Source organism: Suricata suricatta, chromosome 9 (genome assembly GCF_006229205.1).
Source record: "Suricata suricatta isolate VVHF042 chromosome 9, meerkat_22Aug2017_6uvM2_HiC, whole genome shotgun sequence".
In the NCBI taxonomy this organism is placed as follows: Eukaryota; Metazoa; Chordata; class Mammalia; order Carnivora; family Herpestidae; genus Suricata; species Suricata suricatta.
In genome coordinates this window covers 13,966,070-13,988,232 of record NC_043708.1, presented here as the reverse complement: position 1 = coordinate 13,988,232, position 22,163 = coordinate 13,966,070, and the positions used below count along the sequence as shown (strand labels likewise).

Sequence of the window (22,163 nt, the reverse complement as noted above, 5' to 3'; positions counted from 1 at the left end):
GTGTGTGTGTGTGTGTGTGTGTGTGTGTGTGTATATATGTATGTATACATACAATAGAATACTACATGGCAATGAGAAAAAATGAAATCTGGCAAAATGGATGGACCTAGAGGGAGTCATGCTAAGCGAAACAAGTCAGGCAGAGAAGGACAGATACCATATGTTGTCACTCATAGGACTAACAGGAGAAACCTAATAGGAGACCATGGGAATGGGAAAGGAGGGGGAAAGAGTTGGGGAGAGGGAGTGAGGCAAATCATGAGAGACTTTTGAATGCTGAGAACAAACTGAGGGCTTAAGAGGGAGGGGGGAAAGGGATGGAGGGTGATGGTCATAGAGAGGGGCACTTGTGGGGAAGAGCACTGGGTGTTATATGGAAACCAACTTGGTAATAAACTATGAAAAAATCTGTACTTTTATTTCATATTTTTTAAAATTTGAATTTATTGTAGTAGAGTTGACAGACAATGTTGCAGTGATTTCAACTGTACAACATAGTGATTTGACAACTCTGTTACACTATGCTTACAAGATTCGTTACCATCTGTCACCATACAACACTATTACAATACCATTGACTTTGTTCCGTTTGCTGTACCTTTCATCCTTGTGACTTATTCATTCTATAACTGGAAGCCTTTATCTCCCACCCTCTTCACCCATTTTGCACATTCTGCTACTCCCTCCCTCTCCGTCTTTATGAGTCTATTTCTGCTTTTTGTTTACTTATTTGTTTGTTTTGTTTTTTTAGATTCCACATATAAGTGAAATCATATGGTATTTGTCTTTCCCTGACTGATTTATTTCATTTGGTATAATATCTTCTAAGATATTCTTTTTTTATGGCTGAGTGATATTCCATTGTATATATATGTAAATCACATTTCTTTATACATTCATCTATAGATGGACACTTAGGGTGCTTCCATATTTTGGCTATTATAAACAATGCTGCAGTAAACCTATGAGTGCACATATCTTTTCAAATGAGTGTTTCCATTTTCATCGAGTAAATATCCAGTAGTGGAATTACTGGATTACATGGTATTTCTATTTTTAATTTTTTGAGGAAACTCCATACCATTTTCCCTAGTGGCTGCATCAATTTATTGTATTTATATTTTATATTTTAAATATTTATACTAGGATTCTCTATGTATATATGTCATGTGATAGGTAGATTTAGCTTTGATCTTTGTCTTTTTTTTTTCTAGCGAAAAGAATATAGGTCTACTTTTCTTTTCTTTTTTTAAGTTTATTTATTTTGAGAGAGAGAGGGAGAGAACAAGCAGGGAAGGGACAGAGAGAGGGGAACAGTGGATCGAAAGTAGGCTCTGTGCTGACAGCAGTGAGCCTGATGCAGGGCTCCAACTCATGAACCCGAACTGACAAGATCATGACCTGAGCTGAAGTTGGAAGCTTAATCGACTGATCTACCCAGGCACCTCTGGGTTTATTTTTCTTTTTAAAGAGATTTTTAAAGAATCTATATGACTCCTTACCAATGACTAGAAATAAGGTATTATTTCATATCATGCTCAACTGCATGAGGACAAGATGGAGGCAGAAGTGGTTGTCACATAAATAGAATTTATACCAACAGAATTCTAAACCTACTTCAATTGTTGAAAATGAATTCATTTTCAGACTTCAGAATCTGATTTTCAGAGTACAAGAAGCTAGACAGAAAAAGCAATTGAATGTAATCAGCCTCTCTTTATGTGCTTGGTTTAAAATCGTTTAGGCTGTCGTATGTGATATGAATCAAAGGGACTTGATAAATATTTCTAAGAACACCTAGATGGCTCACCTGAGCAGATGTGTAATTGCTTGTGAAATTCAGATAGAAACAAGCAAATTTAGAATAAAAGGTAATGTTTAATAATTGTATTTTCACTTTCTTAAGACCTTTGCCCAAATAACAGGTAATAGCTTCATTCAAGAACCACAAGAAGAAAATAAATTTTGGTATATGGTCAGTAATTTGAGGTTAATGTAGTATAGCTCATGTGCAGAAATTGGGAAGCATTTTCTTTATTTTCAAGGAAATCACTTGAATTACTATAGTAGTAGCAGAGTATTAAGAGAATATTTCCTGGTAGATTAGAAAAATAATTGTTCAAGTATTTTAAATGCCAGTAGTACTGGATTGGGACTAAGTGCATAGTTTAAGGTACTTTATCTATGAATAAAGGCTGACATAAGTTTGAAAACTTGAAAAAAATGTGAAGATTTATAAATAGAGCTATAGAAATTAAAAGTGTTATACTTTCAGAAATATTGACCTTCATGTCAATGACCCTGAACACACAATCCAGAAACAATATTCATTCTATACTAGCATTTAGCATATAATGAAGGTAGCATTTCAAATCACTGAATCAGTGTCTAATAAGTTATGGAACATGAAGTAAATATTTAAAATATAAGAACTTTCCAAATATCAAAATTTCTGAGAAAGATAATTATCTATAACTGGCAAACAATAATATTTTGGCTCTCCCTTTCTGATAGGCAAACTTCTTACTCTGTTCATTGCATTGACTATAGTTTTCTGAATATTAAATAGTAGTAGTGCTAGCATGTCTTATTCCAGATTTTACTGGGAATGCTTCTAAGGGTATATTGTTGAGTATGATGTTGGCTGTGGTTAAAGATAGGTAGTTTACCAATAGTTTGGTAGTTTACCAACTAGTTTACCAATAGATCTGAGGTTAAGGTTAAGATAGGTAGTTTACCAACTAGTTTATGAATAGTTGTAATCTCTTCTCCCCATCCATGAGAGGAGGGAGTCTTTGCTCTAATAATCACTGTACCCATAGCTTAGAAAGTGCCTCACACTGGTAGGCATTCAATAAATGCTTGGTGAATAACTAAATATCAAGAGGATTGATTGTATCAAGAAGAATTGTGAAGTGCCAAAGAAATTACCTAAAAAAAGCTTATTTGAGAACATAAGAAAAATTTACCTAGTAATATTAGAATTATACATATAGAAAAGTATTAGAAAAAATAACTATTAGCTTAAAACAAACATTTTGATAACTTGTACAATATTTAAACTATCTTTAAAAATGTATAAGATCTTTAGATGGATCATATTAGAAAATAAAAACCAAAAATCAATGTGGTAGACTATTATGCCCTTTAAGGATTATCCTCTTTTAATTCTTCTTGAAAAGAAATTTCAAATTGCTTTAGGTAGACTCTATTTATATAGTCTGATCTCCAAAGGTATTTTAATGAAAATAAGTTATATGGCACTAAGTTTTGGCATGGTTAAATTGGTTCCCTAAGCCTTTAGATAGATGCCAAAATGCATATTCAAAGATTAAATTATTTATTTCAAAATATAACTGTCAGTTTTGAACTTGGTAGAAAAGTATGGTAGTTATTGAACTCCATTTGGCTACTCATTCACTGAGAATCTATAAGATGTCTATTGCCATGCATGCACCATATGCTAGGCTTTTGGGAAAGAAATAAATAACCTTATAGTTTACAAGGGAGACAGATATTATAATGTAGCAGAAGAAGTTTTATAACAGGGGTACTGAGAGTATCTTGCAGACAGGTCTTTGGAAAATCGGTAGAGTTCAAAATAGAGTTGAAATTTGGCTTGGATCTATCTATGCCAACCAGACAAAGGGCATGGGGGATGCAGCTACGTGCCTTTAAAGGCACAGAATGCTTAAAGTACAGGAAGTGTAGAGGGAATAGGGAGAAATTCAATGTGACTAGAGCATTTTGTACATTTGAAAAAATACAAGTTGCTCATTTGGTGGAGTGTGTAGGATCCTGACTCAACATGAGTTCAAACCCTGGTTGTGCAACAAACTTGCTGGATAACTCACAAACAACTAAGTTCAAGTCTTAGTTCTTCTTCTGTAGAATGGGGACAATAATAGTACCAAGCTTGCACAGTTAGTGCGGAGACTTACGAGCATGTGTAGAACCTAATATTGTGGCCAATCCACCCAGAGTAAGAGCTCAATAAATGGTAGCCATTGTTATATTGGTAAATACATAAATCTGTTAGTGACTCCTCCTTTAATATTGAGTAGTATTTGCTTATATATTGCTGAGAATTATTCACTGTATGGTTTTTTTTTTGTTTTGTTTTTGTATGGTTTTTTAAAGAAAACTTAAATAGTAGAATAAGTTCCATGTTAGTGCTAACAATGAACTCACTTTTACAGTAGAGTCCAGGAGTATAAAAGTATCACTTCTTCCTGAGCAAAAAGACTATAAACATATTACCTCAGATCACATCCATTTTAGAGAAAAATTTCTACCCCAGAATTAGTGGTTCATGCAATTGCCAGTAGTAGAACCCTATAGTTTTTTTTTAATGTTTATTTATTTTTGAGAGATAGAGAAAGAGAGCAGAGGAAGGGTGGGGGTGGGGCACAGAGGATCTGAAGCATGCTCTGTGCTAACAACAGAGAGCCCTGCATGTGGCTCGAACTCACAAACCATGAGGTGGTGACTTGAGCTGATGTCGGACACTTAACTGACTGAGCCACCCAGGCGACCCAGGACTCTCTTGCTTTAAAAATTTGAACACAGGATCTATTATATGGTGAACCACTGCAAAGTATAAAACTTCTATTACTTCAACCATATGCATGTGGCTTTGTAAGTATTTTTAAATCATTTGCATGCGTGACTGGTCCTTGAAAGAATAACTTCTATTTGTGTTTCTGTTTCATAGGTCCAGTTCTCACCTCAAATAATTGCACACAGATTTCTTTGCCTGTTCTCTCTTGACTCCACTGAAATGACACAGACAAATATTGTAAATAGGTGACTTATGGCCAAATCTGGTAATTAATTTTTTTTTTTTGCATTCAGCATCTCTTTTCAGAATTTAACTAGGTTAAACCACTTCTTCTTTTTTGAAATTCTCTCTGTACTTTGGCTTCATGATGCCACATTCATCTGGTTTTCTTACATCTGGTTTCTTACATGTCTGAACATTCCTTCTTGGTATGTTTTATCTTTCCTCTTTTCATTACCTGTCTCTTAATGTTGGTGATCTGCATGGTTCTTTCTTTGGTTCTTTTCTTTTCTCATTCCACAAATGCTCCATGGGAGTAATCTCATTCTTTCCATTGCCTTTGGTGAACAGATATATAATTATGTGAGTCTCAAATTTCTCCATCCCTGAACTGTTTCGATGGCCTCATCTATGCATCTATTTCTAGTTACCAACAGAGCATCTCCATCTTGTTGTCCCAGAGACAATAAAATCATTATGCCCCAGGCTGAACTTACTGTCTTTTATTTCTCATTCCATTTCTTCTCCTTCATTCTGATCTTGGTGATCAACACACTCACCACTTGGAAATCTGAGAGCTAGATTTTCTCTCTTTTCTTAGCCAAATGCCCTCCACATACTCAATTAGTGTCAAAGTCCTACTGATTTTATTTCTTTAACATTTTTTTTTGCCCCTTCCATCCATGCCCATTATTTCCAGCATCTCATACCTTAACTATGACAGTAGTATCCTAAGTGATCTTCCTGCCTTCACTATAAATCAGCCAAGTTGTTCTTATTCATTGGTAAAGTTTCCCTAGTGGTTTTTCATTGAATGTGCAAATTCTACTATGTGAGGTTCCACACTCTTGATGATCTGGCTTGAGTCCACTTTTGCTTCTTCATTCTTTCTGCATCTTCTTTTCTGATCACATGATTTCATGTTCTGAAATTTTTCCTGAGATGCTGACTGCAAAGCCCTTTGCCAACCATGGAGAAGAGATAAAATCACAGAGAGATAAAGTCCTGTGCTTTAACTTGTACCCTTGTCCCTTCCTGGGTTTACATGGCTCCCATCTCTTTGTATTGCAGTTGTTTGTTCATATCCATTATTCACTCTGTATCCCTGGCATCTCACACCATGTATTCAAAAGAATTTTTTTTTGCTACAATATCAATAGATGTTTATTAAGCACTTTCTCAAGGAACTGGGTAAAAAAGAATAACTTCCAGTTTCTTTGGTATTGTCTCAAAGTACTCTTTCTCTAGGATGTAAAAAATGGGTCTGACTGAAAATTGAGACAATCCTGGTTGCATACATTGTTGGTTTGCATCCTAATGTGTTTCTGTGTTCTTTGAATAGACAATGTAATTATGCCTTGCCTAAAAGAAATTGGCTTGATCTCCACAATCATCCTGTAAAAGAGTCACTATGTCATCATCATTGTCATAGTGATCATCATCATTTCCATTTTGTATGTAGCGGGGAAATGCTATGGTGGCTTCTAAGTACACAAACTGATGGGCTATCCCAGAAGCCCTGAAATTGAAAGGCTCATAGACCAATCAACTAGTTGGTTAAACCAAGTGAGTGTTGTTTAACATAGTGCTGGAAGTCCTAGCATCAGCAATCAGAGAACAAAAGGAAATAAAAGGCATCAGAATTGGCAAAGATGAAGTCAAACTTTCACTTTTCCCACATGACATGATATTCTATATGGAAAACCTGACAGACTCCACCAGAAGCCTACTAGAACTGATCCATGAATTCAGCAAAGTTGCAGGGTACAATATCAATGTACAGAAATTGGTTGCATTTTCCTGCACCAATAATGAAGCAACAGAAAGAGAAATTAAGAAATGGATCCCATTCACAATTGTACCAAACATCATAAAATACCTAGGAATAAACCTAACTAAAGATGTAAAAGATCTGTATGATGAAAACTTTGGAAAACTTATAAAGGAAATTGAAGAAGACACAAAGAAATGAAAAAACATTCCAGGCTCATGGATCAGAAGAATAAATGTTGTTAAAATTTCAAAGCAATCTACACATTCAATGCAATCCCAATCAGAATTGCACCAGCATTCTTCTCAAAGCTAGAGCAAATTATCCTCAGATTCGTATGGAACCATAAAAGACCCTGAATAGCCAAAGTAATATTGCAGAAGAAAACCAAAACGGGAGGCATCACAATCCCAGTCTTTAGTCTCTACTACAAAGCTGTCATCATCAATCATCATGGTACTGGCACAAAAACAGACACATAGACCAATGGAATAGAATAGAAAACCCAGACTGGACCCACAAGTGTATGGCCAACTAATCTTTGACAAAGCAGGAAAGAGTATCCAATGAAAAAAAGACAGCCTCTTTAGCAGGTGGTGCTGGGAGAGCTGGACAACAACATGCAGAAGAATGAAACTAGACCACTTTCTTACACCATTCACAAAAATAACCTCAAAATGGATGAAGGACCTGAATGTAACACAGGAAACCATCAAAACCCTAGAAGAGAAAGCAGGAAACAACCTCCTTGACCTCAGCCACAGCAATTTCTTACTCGACACATCTCCAAAGTCAAGGGAATCAAGAACAAAAATGAACTATTGGGACCTCATCAAGATAAAAATCTTCTGCACTGCAATGGAAACAATTAATAAATCTAACAGGCAACCAATGGAATTGGAAAAGATTGTTGCAAATGACATATTGGATAAAGGGCTAGTATCCAAAATCTATAAGGAACTCACCAAACTCCACAGCCAAAAACCAAATAACCCAGTGAAGAAACAGGCAGAAGACATGAAAAAACATTTCTCCAAAAAGGACATTCAGATGGCCAACAGACACATGAAACTATGCTCAATGTCACTCATCATCGGGGAAATAGAAATCAAAAACCATACTGAGATACCACCTAATGACAGTCAGAGTGGCTAACATGAACATATCAGGAGACTATTGATGCTGGCGAGGGTGTGGAGAGACAGGCACCCTCCTACACTGTTGGTGGGAATGTAAACTGGTGCAGCCACTCTGGAAAACAGTGTGGAGGTTCCTCAAGAAACTACCGATAGAACTTTCCTATGACCCACTAATAGCCCTTCTAGGATTTTACCCAATGGATACAGGGTTGCTGATACATAGGGGTACATGTACCCCAATGTTCACAGCAGGACTTTCTACAATAGCCAAATCATGGAAAGAGCCTAAATGTCCATCACCTGATGAATGGATCAAGAAGATGTGATTTATATAGACAGTGGAATACTACATGGCAATGAGAAAGAATGAAATCTGGCCATTTGGAGCAATGTAGATGGAATTTGAGGGTGTTGTGCTAAGTGAAATAAGTCAGGCAGAGAAGGACAGACACCATATGTTTTCACTCATATATGGAACAGGAGAAACTTAACAGAGGACTATGGGGGAGGAGAAGGGGAAAATAGTTAAGGAGAGGGAGGGAGGCAAACCATTAAGAGACTCTTAAATACTGAGAACAAACTGAGGGTTGATGGGGGTGGGGGAGAGGGGAAAATGGGTGATAGGCATGGAGGAGGGCACTTGGGATGAGCACTGGGTGTTATATGGAAACCAACTTGACAATAAACTATAAAAAATTAAAAAAAAGAAAATCTACAGCAAGAAGCAAAGGGAATGGGATTGAATAGGTTAAGATATTTAGTACAAACTGGTGAAAGGACCACATTGCCTATGGTTTGCTCAAGGTTCCTTTGTCCTGACTCTCTATTTGCATCACCTTTCTTTATCACAGATGGTGTTGTTACAAGGATCAGAGTTAAAGGCTGGCAAGACAGCTTAGAGATGGAAGATCCGTGATGCCAGATGCTTGCTCTATTGGAGAGAAGAAGAGTCAAAGATACATGGCTACCGCCATAGCTCTGTGATAATCTTATAAACAACCGTAGGTATTTTAAGCAGAAGACAAGTATGCTAGAATGGATGAAACCAATGGGTGGCCAGTTTGAGATAGATAAAGCTGATCTATGCTTTAAGAGTATTTAAAGTTTATTATGCTTTCCATCTCTTTCTATCTATAAGTAACATTCATTTTTTCATTCTTTTAATGTGTCTAACACATAAATGTCTATTCTATGTTTAGCATGTCCTATAGGTCTATGATATACTTACTATCTATAGCTAACATTTCTTTTGAGTTTCGTCCATCCTGTATGTTTTTCAAGTCCTTTAATGCAGAATCAAAAATTCTTAAAGAATGCAGCAAAAGCACATTTATATTACGGATGAAGCACATATCTGAGGCACAGGACCATTAAACCACTTGCCCACGATCCCCACGTTTAGTGCATGGGAGAGTCAGGGGTTCAAATACAGGAAATGTAGCTCCAGAGACTACTTCTTAACTACCATCCTATACTGATTCCTAATTTGCCTGAGAAAACACAGCCAGTAAGTCTGACCTCAAGTCCAATGCTCTTTCCCCTTACTATTCTTCATTCTAACTATCTTTGTGGATGGAGACCTCTCTTGTTCCTCTCTTCTGTTCTTATCACCAAGCACAGGGCCTACACAAATACTTGTTGACTAGGAGAAGATTGCATTTTAATTTTGCTTTTCTTTTGGGTTAAGTTTAAATGGCCTGAATAATACCAATGTAACATTCAAGAAAAGTTAACTTTTGGCAATTAAAGTTACAGCATCTATGGTATTTGATTTTAAACAGAATTAAAGAGGTATCTAGTTGCTGGAGAGCAAAAGATAAGGATCCAGGAACTGAGATCTAGCTCTGATTGTGAAACTGACCCTTTCAAAGGGATTAAGTTGTTCCTCTGTGCTTTGTTTTCTTCAGCTGGAAAATGGCCCTAGTAATTCCTATCTACCCTTTTCACTAGGAGCTGTTACATTTACTATTCTTCCTGTTACTAGCACACCATTAAAAAAAAAAATGGTTTCTGGACTGGCTGGTGGCTCAGCTGGTTAAGCGTCTGACTTCAGCTCAGGTCATGATTTCACAGTACATGCGTTTGAGCCCTGAGTGAGGGTCTGTGCTGACAGCTCAGAGCCTGGAGCTACTTAGGATTCTGTGCCTCCCTCTCTCTCTCTGCCCTTCAGCTTGTGCATGTGCATGTGCACTCTCTCTCTCTCTCTCTCAAAAATAAATAAATAAACATTAAAAATGGTTTCCTCATTAAGGACTAGAAATTATAAAAAATGTAATAATGTCTATCTACACATTCACACAATCAACATATCTACATGGTTAAAAATAATAAATGTTTATAACCTTTTAAAGGTGCCGTTTTTGCTACATTTAGACATGCTTCCCATCCTGCAATTTGCTAAGTATTCTACAGTTTTCCACATCCGTTTGGTTTTTCTTTTTTTTTTTAATAATTTTTAATGTTTATTTTTGAGAGAGAGAGAGAGAGAGCGCGCGAGTGAGCAGGAGTAGGGAGGTGCAGAAAGAGAGGGAAACACAGAATCTGTAGCAGGCTACAGACTCTGAGCTGCTACAGAGTCTGATGTGGGGCTCAAACTCACAAACTGTGAGATCGTGACCTGAGTCGAAGTCAAACACTTAACTGACTGAGCAACCCAGGCGCCCCTCCATTTGACTTTTCTAAAAGAAAAAAAAAATTAACAGCCTTCTGAAAGAAGCTAATATGAATTCTTATGGTCCTAAAATATCGTTAATGCCTATTTTTTGTTCCATTCTTATTTATATATTTATATTTGTCTTTATTCATTTTTACCACTTATAAAAATCTTGTTCCTGTCTAGGAAGTTGGCAATAATCTAAACTCATGGCAAGACCATGTGGAACTCAATATGACAGTTGTCCAATGTTGGCTGCCTAGTAGAATTAAGTGGAAACTTAAAAAGAAAAACAAAAAACTGATGTTTCAGCTCTACATCAAGCCATTTAAATCAGAATCTTGAAGGATGGCATTTGGGTATCTGTATTTTTAAAAGCTTTCCATATATTCTACAAAATAATTGACCAGTAGTCTTTAAAACTGTCAAGGTCATCATAAACAGGGAAAGTCTGAGAAATTGCCACAGACCAGGGAAAGGAGACATACTAATTCAATGTAATAGGGTATCCAAAGTAGGATCCTGGAATGGAAAAAGGATATCAGGGGAAAATTACTGAAATCCAAATATACCATGGAGTTAATAGCAACGTGTCAATATTGGTTCCTTCATTGTGACATCTGTACTGTACTAATATAAAACGTTAACAATAGGGGAAATTGGGTGAGGAGTATAATGGAACTCTCTGTATTCTCTTTACAACTTTTTCATAAATCTAAATCTGTTCTAAAATAAAAATCTTATTTTAAAAATCTGCCTAATATGGAGCTGGAGTTGAGTCTCACTTACATAGCAACATTGTATTGGAAAAACAAAAAGTCCCTTTGAAATATTGAGCCCAATTGCAATTGTCAGCATGTGTAATCCTTAAACCTCTCAAAAACAACCGGCTATTGTCTCAGGATAGAATACATTTCTAGAGGCACTTTGCAGAAAACAAAAATGAACTTACAATAAGCATAACTGTAATAATCAAAACCTGGATGGGGTGCCTGGGTCGCTCAGTCAGTTGAGCATCTGACTCTTGATTTTGGCTCTGGTCATGATCTCAAGGTTAGTGGGATTGAGCTCCGCATAGGACTCTGTTCTGGCAGTGCAGAGCTTGCTTGGAATTCTCTGTCTTTCCCTTTCTCTCTGTCTCTTCCTCACTCATGCTCTCTCTCTCCCACTCAAAATAAATAAATAAATGTTTTTAAAAAGAAAAACCCTGATTACCATTTGCTTTTAAGAAGCAAAAATTCAAGAAATATAAGAAATACTGCTTAGTAAGGAGAAAATAACTACTCCCAACCCATTACTCAGGTTAGAAAGGTAGTTTTATTTTGATATTTATGAAATATAAATGTTGGGACTAAATATAATGTCTGCACTATGGTACCCTAGTGGTTTGAGAAAATTGTGAGTGATTTATTTTTGCTAAGAGTTGTTTCTTATCTATAAAGGAGATTTATACCTGACAGAAAGCTCTTTGATGTTATTTTTTTTTCTTTCCTGTCTTGACTTTCCCAGTGTGGTAGGAAAGAGGCAAGGAAAAAAAAATCCCTAGTCCTTCCTAATGAAGTCTACCTGGATTTAGTCCAGTCACACTTCTTTTTCATATTTATGTAAATCTCTAGAGAGAAGTCAGAATAGTGCCTAAAGAAATTATTCTGCACAAGTAAGCATTTGACAAACAGCAATTGCTTGGAGATGGCATTTCAAAGAGCTCCTTTAAAAATTTTTGTATTATGTTTGTAAAAACGTCACCAATTTGTAATCCAGAATCCTTAATACCGTATAATAAACGGTACTAACAGCCTGCAGTCACCCATGTTATAGTCCAGCTCCCTAACTTCATGCGACGTTGGGTAAATAATCTCTCTTCTGAGCCTATCTCAATTTCTTTTGTAAGATGCATCGATTGGACTACGCAATGCCCCTTTCTACTCAAACACTGAGATTTGTTGAGAAACAAACTGGAGAATTTTAGAATCTTTGGGTTCTGGTGGGCAGTATGGTATTGAAGAAACAGGTCTCATGTTTTTGTGTCTAGAGTCGGAAGGGTAAATGATAGGGGCAAGAATGCGTGCAAGTGTAAGTAGGACAATCACCCGTGGTAGGGTCAACTCCTGGGATTTTTCTCAGACTGGCAGAGCAAGCAGAGCGTTTCGCTGCTAGGCAACCGCTCCTCCTTTGGGAGAGTGGAGGACCCCAGTTGGAGGTGCCTAAGTCACTACCTCTTAATTTAGCCATGGTGCCTTCTTCTCGAAGTTAGTGAAATATGTATCTTTTAAAAGTACACACGTTCTGCAGCCAAGGTTTGACAAGCCTTGTAGCCGAGTTCGGCTCGTGGTGGGTTTCTATTTCCTGTTCTCAGGCGCGATGCGGGCACCTCTCAGGCAAGGCCCCTGCCGCCTCACGTTGCTGGGCAGAGCTGGACGCCTCCCGCTCCTCGACCCCGCCCACCAGGCCCCGGCCCGGGTCCTTTGCGGGCCGCCCTCGGCCGCCATGGGCTCGGAGATGGAGCCGCTGCTCCTAGCCTGGAGCTATTTTAGGCGCAGGAAGTTCCAGCTCTGCGCCGATCTGTGCTCGCAGATGCTGGAGAAGTCCCCTTATGACCAGGTACCGGCCGGCCCCCGTCAGCCCTGTGGATCCCGGAGAGAGGCAGAGGGCACTGGGGGGTCCCCGGGCCGCCGGGTGGGGACTCCGAGGTGGAAGGTCCAGGGCATCTGGAGCGAGAGCCCCTAGAGCCGTGGCCGGCGCCTCCCCGCCAGCCGCGTCCCTGCGTCCCCGCGGAACCCGCGAGTGCTGTGCGAGGACCGCCCCCTCCTCAAATTTCAGCAGCACCCTTTCCCTCACGGGTCCCTTAAGGGACCACTTACAAATCCCGAATTTCACTTTGGTACAGAACTTTGATAATTCATTTATATTTTCCGATGAATGGGCTCCTTGGATCTCTGCGTGTGCGTTATTAATTTCTAAAACAATGATGTATAAAGATCTGTAACTCCTCACCTCTTGTTGAAATAGTTGCGTTATTATTATTTGGACCAAACGTTGTGATCCTCCCACTTCATCTTAAGATTGTTGTCCAAGAGCGAAGAAGTCTTTGATTCTGCGACATGAGTGCCATTTGAGGCAGATAATGCAAGTTAAAGAAATGAGAATCTAGGAGGGGAAGAGATACATTTACTATTAGGAGGGAGCGATGGGAAAAGAGTCTCCCTGAAAGGAGTGACGACATTGATTAAAAGACCTTAAGTAAACCACAGTAATGGTTTGTTTCGGTTCTCTTAAATGAAGTGAGATATTAAATCAGAGAGTGAGGATGGTCATATACTGTGTGTGCGAGGTATGGCACCGGCGGCAGGTAGTTCCTGAAAGAGGCAAGAAGGAGAAAAAGGGAGAGGAGCGGAGCTGTGGCAATTTGTCAGTGCTTCTAGTAAAAGCTGGTTTCCCAGCTTTTCCTCTAGTGGTGTTGCCTTGGAGATGTTAGAAAAAAGGAAAATTGAGGGGAGTTACATAAGTGGAGGCCTATGTGTGAATACTGTTACTAGGCTCTTCCTTGTTGCATCTGAGCAAGTGGATGGGAGATAACCTGTTGAGGTGAACGTGCAGACTTTCAGAGAGAACGTCTCCTCTAGAACAATCCATATTAGTGGGAATGCTAAGCCCGATTCTTTTGTGTTCATTCACGTTAATTAACAGGACTGCAATTCCACAGGGAAGTATTTTTCCAAGTGTGTTTGTTTCTTGGCACAGCAGTCCCACAGATGCTGCTCAAAAAACAAAAGATTCCAAGATTCCACAATCAACGATGTCTGGGAACTGTTACAAAATATTGACCCCTTTTCATTTTGTACAACAAAAGTTCGTCAAAACCCTCCGATGTACCAGACACTGCTCTAGGCACAATGGTTTGCAAGAACCTTACGTGCTGTTTCCGTTTTTCCGTTAAGGGTAGTTTCCGATCTGTGTTCCACAGAGCAGTTGTCCCAAGAGTTGCTCAGTGAAAGAAAGTTTCCTCACTAAATTCATCTGGGAATCGTATATTTCCTATTTAAAGATTCAAGATTCATACTAAAGGCTCTGGGTTCTGAAGAAAAGAAGTGTAATTTTGCGTCAGTTTGGCAATACAATAGTTCTGAAGCTTATTTGACCACTGATGGCTTTTTTAGCAGTGGGCAAGGGTCAGATTTCTTCATTGTAACCGTACTAGGGAGATGTAGTCTCATGGTGAAATGTTATAAGCAAGGGAGCACTGTTTTTATTAATGGTTAAGATCCTGTACTCTTAATAACATATAATCACAGTGCATTCAGTACAGTACTGTGCCTGTGAATTCAGATTTAGTTTGTGCTAGGCGCTGTGAGCAGGATTTTATATGTAAACTAAGTGACCTTTTATTGAATGCTTACTACTTACTAATTTGTGTAAATTATAGGTATTTCTATGCTTAGAATAACCTTGCAAAATAGGTAAGAAAAATAGTAGCTGACATTTATTGAGTATTTACTCTATGTCAGGCTTGGTTCGAGGGTTGTAGAAGTCATCAAATTTAATCCTCAGCCATCTTAGGAAATTGGTACTATTTCACCTGTTTTATAGATTAACTACACTGGGACAGAGGGCGAATAATTTGTCCAAAGTTACAAAGCTCATAAACCCATTTCCTTTGTCCATACCGTGCCACCTCTTTGACCCTGATGTAGCCTAATTTTTCAAAGCTGTGTGTTTCTCAACTTTTCCCAGTACATTCCCATCTGCTGTGTCTTTTTTCAAGATTTTCACCAAATGGTAAAGAGTTTTGATATATTTGTGTACTTGGATTAAAGGCTTTAGAAAGTCCTGAAGGAAGGAGACTTACCTAATTTTGATAAAGACAGCATTCGGAAACGTACGTGATTTCTGGTGCCTTTTTGGGGGGCGGGGAGCAGAGAGATAGATGTGTCCCTTGTTAGTTTGGAGAGATGTCATTTTGGAAAGTGCATGGTCAAAGCAGAAGTGTTTTCATTAATGGTGAAGATGGGGCTGTAGAGGAGATCTTGCTTCTTTTTATCTAGAAAAGTAAGATAAACAGATTTAGGACTTTGCAGTCTCCTGAATCAGCAGCTAAATAAGGTAAGGACTTGTGTCTTTTTATTTGGTTTCTTGTATAGCTGTCATTAGGCCTTATTGGCCCTCTTAAAGACTTATTACAAGGTATGTTTGGTAGTACTATGATTTTGATAATGATAATGAAGAAAAAAAGACACAGGTTGATATTGGGAAATACTGCTGTTGTCATTGGTTAACCATTTGACATGATTAAGATCATTAGGGCGGTGGGTTTTGTTATTGTCTAATTTGCTGTGGGTTCGAAATAATTGTCCATAATATGATACATAATTAATGTCTATTGCCATAGACATTAAAAAATGTTATTCTTTGTTACTATTTTCTTGTTATGAGCAGGGGTTAATATGTTCGGATAACATAAATATCAGAGTAGGCTTAGGACAATGAGTACCAGATCTAGAAGAAATTTACGATATTCTTTTCCTTTCTAATCGTTTTGGTTTGTTTTCGGAGGTAGTTTGTTTAAGTAGGAACTGTATTTATTGCCGGGACAATGAGCAGTATTTCATCAGAAATAGAAGTTTAACTTGATGTTACTTACCAAACTTGGCTTTAAAAACATTTTTTTAAAGTTTTATATATTTATTTTGAGAGAAAACATGGGCAGGGAAGGAGCAGAGAAAGGAAGAGAGAGAATCCCAAAGCATGAACCGAGAGGTCATGACCCAAGTCAAAATCAAGAGTCGCGCACTTTTAACTGACTGAGCCACCCAAGCGCCCCATCAAACTGGCCTTCTGATAGCTGGATAGGGCTGTTGAGAAGTTTATCAGGTTCACTCATATGTTATTTTTTGACTCAACCTTTAAACAATGTTTTTTCACGGTGTGTTTTTCTTTTTTAATTAATTTTTTATTTTTTATCTGAATATAGTTGACGCACGATGTTACATTAGTTTCAGTTGTACAACACAGTGATTTGACTTCTCTGTACTAGGCTGTGCTCACCCCAAGTGACACCCATCTGCCATGCTATTATACTATCACTGCCCACATTCCCTATGCTGTACCTTTTATTCCCAGGACTTATCATTTCATAACTGTATCTCCAGCTCCCCTTCACCCATTTTGCCCATCCTCTGCCACCCCTACCTCTGGCAACCATCAGTTTGTTCTCTGTATTTGGGTCTGTTTCTGCTTTTTGTTTTTTTTTTTAGATTCCACATATAACTGAAATCATAAGGTATTTGTCCTTTTCTGTCTGACTTATTTCACTTAGGTCCATACCCTCTAAGGTCCATCCATGTTATTGCAAATGGCAAGATCTCCTTTTTATGGCTGCGTAATATTTCACTGACCACATATACCATATCTTTCTTACCCATTCATCTCTCTGTGTGGTTGCTTCCATATCGTGGGTATTGTAAATAATGCTGCAGTACACACAGGGGCGCATCTGTCTTCTCAAGTTAGTGTTTTCATTTTCTTTGGGTAAAGACCCAGTAATGGAATTGCTGGATCCCATGATATTTCTATTTTTAATTTTTTGAGGAACCTCTGTGCTGTTTTGCACAGCGGCGGCACCAGCTTACCTTCCCACCAACGGTACATGAGAGTTCCTTCACCACATCCTTTTCTTGGCACCAATGTGTGTGTTTTGTACTCATTCGTTATTTCATATTGGAAAGATTTCCTGGTATGATTTTCCCCAGCTTGAAGAAATCCTGCCTTTTTCTTAATTAAAACGCTAAAAAAAATTTATGTTGGAGTGCTGCTGATAAAATTGATGAAGAGCTTTAGGAGGCTTAAGGAGTTTATTTTGATGAAAAACTTGAAAATTCTCTTTCCTTTCCTTAGAGCCTGAATCCAGGATGGCATATGTGTACAGTGTGGCAGAGCCTGGCACACAGGGGCGCTCTTTATGTATTTGCTGGATGAGTGCATTGATCATATTTGTGTGTGTGTGGTTTTTAAATGTTCATTTTGAGAGAGAGTGAGAGAGTGCACGTGTGTACGATTAGGGGCAAAGAGAGAGGGAGAGAATCCATTCTGTGCTGTCAGCGCAGAGCCCAACTTGGAGCTCAGTCCCATGAACCATGAGATCATGACCTGAGCCAAAATCAAGCCCAAACCACTGGGCCATCCAGGTGCCCCCAGGAGTGCATTTCTGATAGTAATTATCATCATTTGGATTTCTTGTGTTGCTTTGTTTCAGTGGAGGAAGTTAATTGATGGAGAGAGTAATATATGAAAAGCTAACAGAAATGTGATTGGAGCAGAAGCAGATGGTCCTCAGCTCTTTAGTTAGCTGGTTTATCTTCACAGGCTCATTTAATTGTATGGGTGGGGCTTTTTTTAATGTTTTACTTTTATTTTTTGAGAGAGAGAGAGTCAGTGTGAGCAGGGGAGGGCCAGAGAGAGAGACACACCCACACACACACAGAATCTGAAGACAGGCCCCAGACTCTGAGCTAGCTATCAGCACAGAGCCTGATGTAGGGCTCGAACCCACGAACCATGAGATCTTGACCTGACCGACTGAGCCACCCAGGCGCCCCAACCTTATGGGTGTTGTGAGGCATCAACATTTTAGAGTTCTTCCCCCCCACAACTCTCAATTACCATTCCTGTGCCACCAACCTGATTTTAGTACAGATGAATGACTTTGAAGCAGTTCCTGGACACATAGAAGAGCAAGGAAATGAAATATTTTTTTCTGAGTGCCAAATGGATTGATTTATTTTTGCCCCTAAAACAAAAATAGTTAGAAAAAAAGTTTTTAACGTTTATTTATTGTTGAGAGAGAGACAGAGTGTGAGTGGGGGAGGGACAGAGAGAGAGGGAGACACAGACTCCAAAGCAGGATTCAGGCTTTGAGCTGTCCTCACAGAGCCCAATGCGGGGCTCAAACTCACGAACTGTGAGATCATGACCTGAGCTGAAGTCAGAGGCTTAGCTGACTGAGCCACCCGGACGTCATACAAATAGCTTTTGTTGTGCATGGTGTTTTTCACTTTTGGTTTTGCTTACTTTTTTGTGCCAATTGAGGAGAAACTCTCTAAAGTGATGTTATTTGTTAATCTTCCTTTAAGCTGGTTCACAGAACTTCCCCAAAAACCCCTCTTTTCATCCAGATATATCAGCCTTTTGGAATAATCCCACCACTGAGACCATGTCTTCTACATTTATTTCTCTGTAAGAGATACAATTTTGGTATAGTATCATCAAAAATCCTTAGGTTGTGTTTTGTACTTTCCATTCGGACATCTGGATTTTATTTAATTTTGATTCTTGCCAAAGTCAAGGGAGGCAGGCTGGCCAGAGTGGTATGACGTGCAGTGGCACAGCATGTTTCTTTAGAGTAGTACATTTTTATTTGGACACAAAAGGACTGAAGCGTAGGTTGACTGTAATAACATGGTATTTGGTAAAGGGGAAAAGTTCTTGGAGAAGATGGATTTTGAACTGTTTTGTGAAAAACAGCGAGACATAAAAGGGCAGGGTCTGTAAGCATAAAAGACATTTAAGGTCCTGATCTCTTGAGAATATAGAGAAAGAAGGATAACTGGTTAATCTATTGTAGCTTGCCTGTTTGATAAAATACAGTACGAACAAGAAATTTATAGAGACGCGTTGTCTTTTTTCAAAGTGCTCTTTATTTTTTTTTTATTTATTTTTTTTATGATACAGAGAGAGACAGAGCATGAGCGGGGGAGGGGCAGAGAGAGAAGGAGACACAGAATCAGAAGCACGCTCCAGGCTCTGAGCTAGCTGCCAACACAGAGCCCGACGCGGGGCTCGAACCCACAAATGTGAGATCTGACCTGAGCCGAAGTCGGAGGCTTAACCGACTGAGCCACCCAGGCGCCCCTCAAAGTGCTCTTTAAATCACGATTGAAAAAGTGGCTATAAGTTGTAAGATATGAAGGGGAGACATGCAAAGTGGTCGTTCACACAGCAGTGTGACCCAGAGGGAATGCGTGCTTTTACACTCGTGTCCATCATCCCGATTAGTTGCTTAATCTGATTACTGTTCTTTGTGTTCCATATGTCAGTACATGGCTTTAAAACCAGCCCCAAGTTTTTTTAGCTACATTATAATCAAACAGTTCATAAAACATGCAGGTTTTTCAGGCAGTGAGGTTTTTAAGACAGTATGCTTTTGTTAAGGGGTAGATTTCTGATAGATTGCAAGTTATTAAAATCAGTGATTCTGGGAGTAGGGGCTGAATATGAGAACGGGGGAATTCACATTCTTCTCCCCAATCTCTACTTATAATAAACATGTTACAGACAGGAAGGGGTTATTATTGTAAATGATTTGAAGATGGAGAAAAGGCTGAAAGCCACTGGCTTAGAGGAAAGACCTAAAACCAGGGGTCCCTCTTGAGCTCCGTGTTAGTAGTTGATTGAGACAATGATCTGGTGCTCTAAGCAAGACAAACAAACACATCTTCCTGTGTGATTATCTAATTTAGTTCCTCTTTGGGGCCATAGAGACTAAGCCGGACTTAATCTTTTGATTCTATACTCTATGGAGCTCATTTTATGAATTTGTATTCCTGCTCAATTATATAGATTACATTCCTACTTGACTTCTTCGTCCCTAGATTCTCTCTAAACCTTCTGATATCCATTTCTCTGTTCTCTTTCATTGCTTTCCTTCTTGTGATTGCTAGCTTCTGAATAATGTCTCAGAAGTTTCAGGGCAGAGCTGGATCAGACTCATGAGCCAGAATCAGTAATGGTGGCAATTAAGAAGTCGCATTCAGAATCATCTAGAGATTTGATTCCCTGAAGTAATAGCAATGGCCTTAGAGTAAGACTTACCCTGGGAAGGAAGGAAGCAAACTGATGTGAATTGAAGTTGACGCTAATGAGTATTTGCTGGTTCCAGGTTGTGTCATTCCATCCGTGTCCCCTTACTCACTCTGAAGGAGAGTCACAGGGTAGCCTTAATCTGATGAAGCACAACTGGGAGTTAGTTCTGGGTTTGGGAAAGGGAAGTAATAGAGAGTTTGGTGCTTTTCTGTTCATTATAGAAATGTTTTTATAAAGAAATTGTGTGAAAGAAAAAGTGCTACCACCTTACACTTCACTGACTATGGTAGCATACATTTAAGGACTCAGAAAACTATGAAATATTCTTAAAAATGCAAGGTTAATTTTATTTTTTTAAAGTTTATTGAAAAAAGTTTTTAATGTTTATTTATTTTGGAGAGAGAGAGAGACAGACAGACAGAGTGGGAGCAGGGGAGGGGCAGAGAGAGAGAGATAGAATGTGAAGTAGGCTCCAGGCTCCCAGCTGTCAGCATAGAGCTGGACGCAGGGCTCGAACTCATGAGCCATGAGATCGTGACCTGAGCCAAAGTCAGACACTTAATTGACTTAGCCCCCCAGGCGCTCCCAAGGTTTATTTTTAAAACTATGCTATGAAGTAGAGACTATTGCTCCGATTCAAGAGGAGGACTAGGTTATAGAGGTCATGTGACTTGTTCAAGGTCACATAGCTACATCAAGGTTATGTAGCCGACCTCTTCTGACTCCGGGACCAGGCCTCGTACTTTGTACTCAACTGTGTCGATATGTGTGGAAATGATTTGCTAGACCAAATTAACCTGACTTGCAGTTTCCTATTTGGGTGGGTTAATTTAAATAACGGACTATAGTTGAGAAACTCAAAGATAAAAGTCTCAGTGATTTAAAAAAAAAATGTTGTGCCCCATCTCTAGAGTAAAACACCCTGATTCTTCCTTCTTAGTCCTGCTACTCCTGATGGATATTCAGACCAGCCGTATGCCGGCCTTGGTCTGGCACACCTTACAGCAGTCTGCTTTCATGCCTTGCTGTGATCTTATACCCAGCAAAGTACAGGCTCTTGATCCAGAGTGTCCAGGTTCAAATACTGCCTGTACACTTCGACTTCAGAGTTTTCTCATCTGTAAAGTGGGGATGATAAAATACCTACATCAAAGGATTGTTGTGAGGGTTAAGTTCATTAATGTATGGTAAGTGGTCACAAATATTAGCTGCTATTGTCTCTGTATAGCTAGAGATATTTACATGTAGGATTCTGGCATTGATCTTTTTCTGAAAGGATTGTCAGGAATCTGGAAAGTGAGGAAAGCCTTCAGTGAAATTGATGATAAAATGATGCTGAATAGGGCGTCTGCATGGCTCAGTCAGTTAAGCGTCCAACACTTGATTTCTGCTCAGGTCATGATTTCTCGGTTCATGAGTTCGAGCCCTGCGTCTGGCTCTGTGCTGACAGCCTGCTTGGGATTCTCTCTCTCCCTCTCTCTGTACTCCTCCCCTGCTTGAGCTCTTTCTAAATAAACATTTAAAAAATGATGCTGAATATAGTTCATGGATCGCTGGCACTCAGTAATTTCCAGAATAATCGTCATTCCTTTTCTCTGACTCCTTTCTTATTTTCCTTATTGTTTTTCTCCTCTCCATCTAAGTCATCTCTAACTGGTCCATAACTTGAATATAGCATTTAAAACATTGTGTTGGCATTTACTTAATTACGTGCCTTCCCTGTGGAATGTTTTCAGCACCTAGCAGGTGCCTGGAATGTCCGGGAAATGTTGTGGAACTAATGCGATCGTGATCTTGGTCTCACTTCCTGTTTGGGCCTCGTCTCCATCTTCCATCTGCACAGCCTCACCTGTCTTTACACCTGCCCATCTTCTCTGACCTTCTCATTTCACCTGCGTGGCAAATCACAGATGTGTTCCTGTGGGGCAGAAGAACCAGACAGAGCAGCAGGCCTTTGTCAGTGGT

General features: G+C 39.0%; 1 protein-coding gene and 1 long non-coding RNA gene across 4 annotated transcripts in view; one reads left to right on the top strand and one right to left on the bottom strand.

Moving 5' to 3' along the window:
• The window catches only part of LOC115301787, a 62,655-nt gene that overhangs the window by 11,420 nt on the left and 29,072 nt on the right, over positions 1 to 22,163 (bottom strand). For both annotated transcript variants that reach the window (XR_003913287.1, XR_003913286.1), the window contains exons 3-4: positions 15,190 to 15,381; positions 13,338 to 13,490 (exon numbers count right to left, since the gene is read on the bottom strand). This is a non-coding gene — a long non-coding RNA (uncharacterized LOC115301787). The remainder of the gene's footprint in view (positions 1 to 13,337; positions 13,491 to 15,189; positions 15,382 to 22,163) is intronic.
• TTC8 (tetratricopeptide repeat domain 8) overlaps positions 12,794 to 22,163 on the top strand; it is a 53,373-nt gene continuing 44,003 nt past the window's right edge. For both annotated transcript variants that reach the window (XM_029951774.1, XM_029951773.1), the window contains exon 1: positions 12,794 to 12,944. In XM_029951774.1, coding sequence (XP_029807634.1) covers positions 12,831 to 12,944 — 114 coding nt within the window. In that variant the 5' untranslated portion in view covers positions 12,794 to 12,830. The remainder of the gene's footprint in view (positions 12,945 to 22,163) is intronic.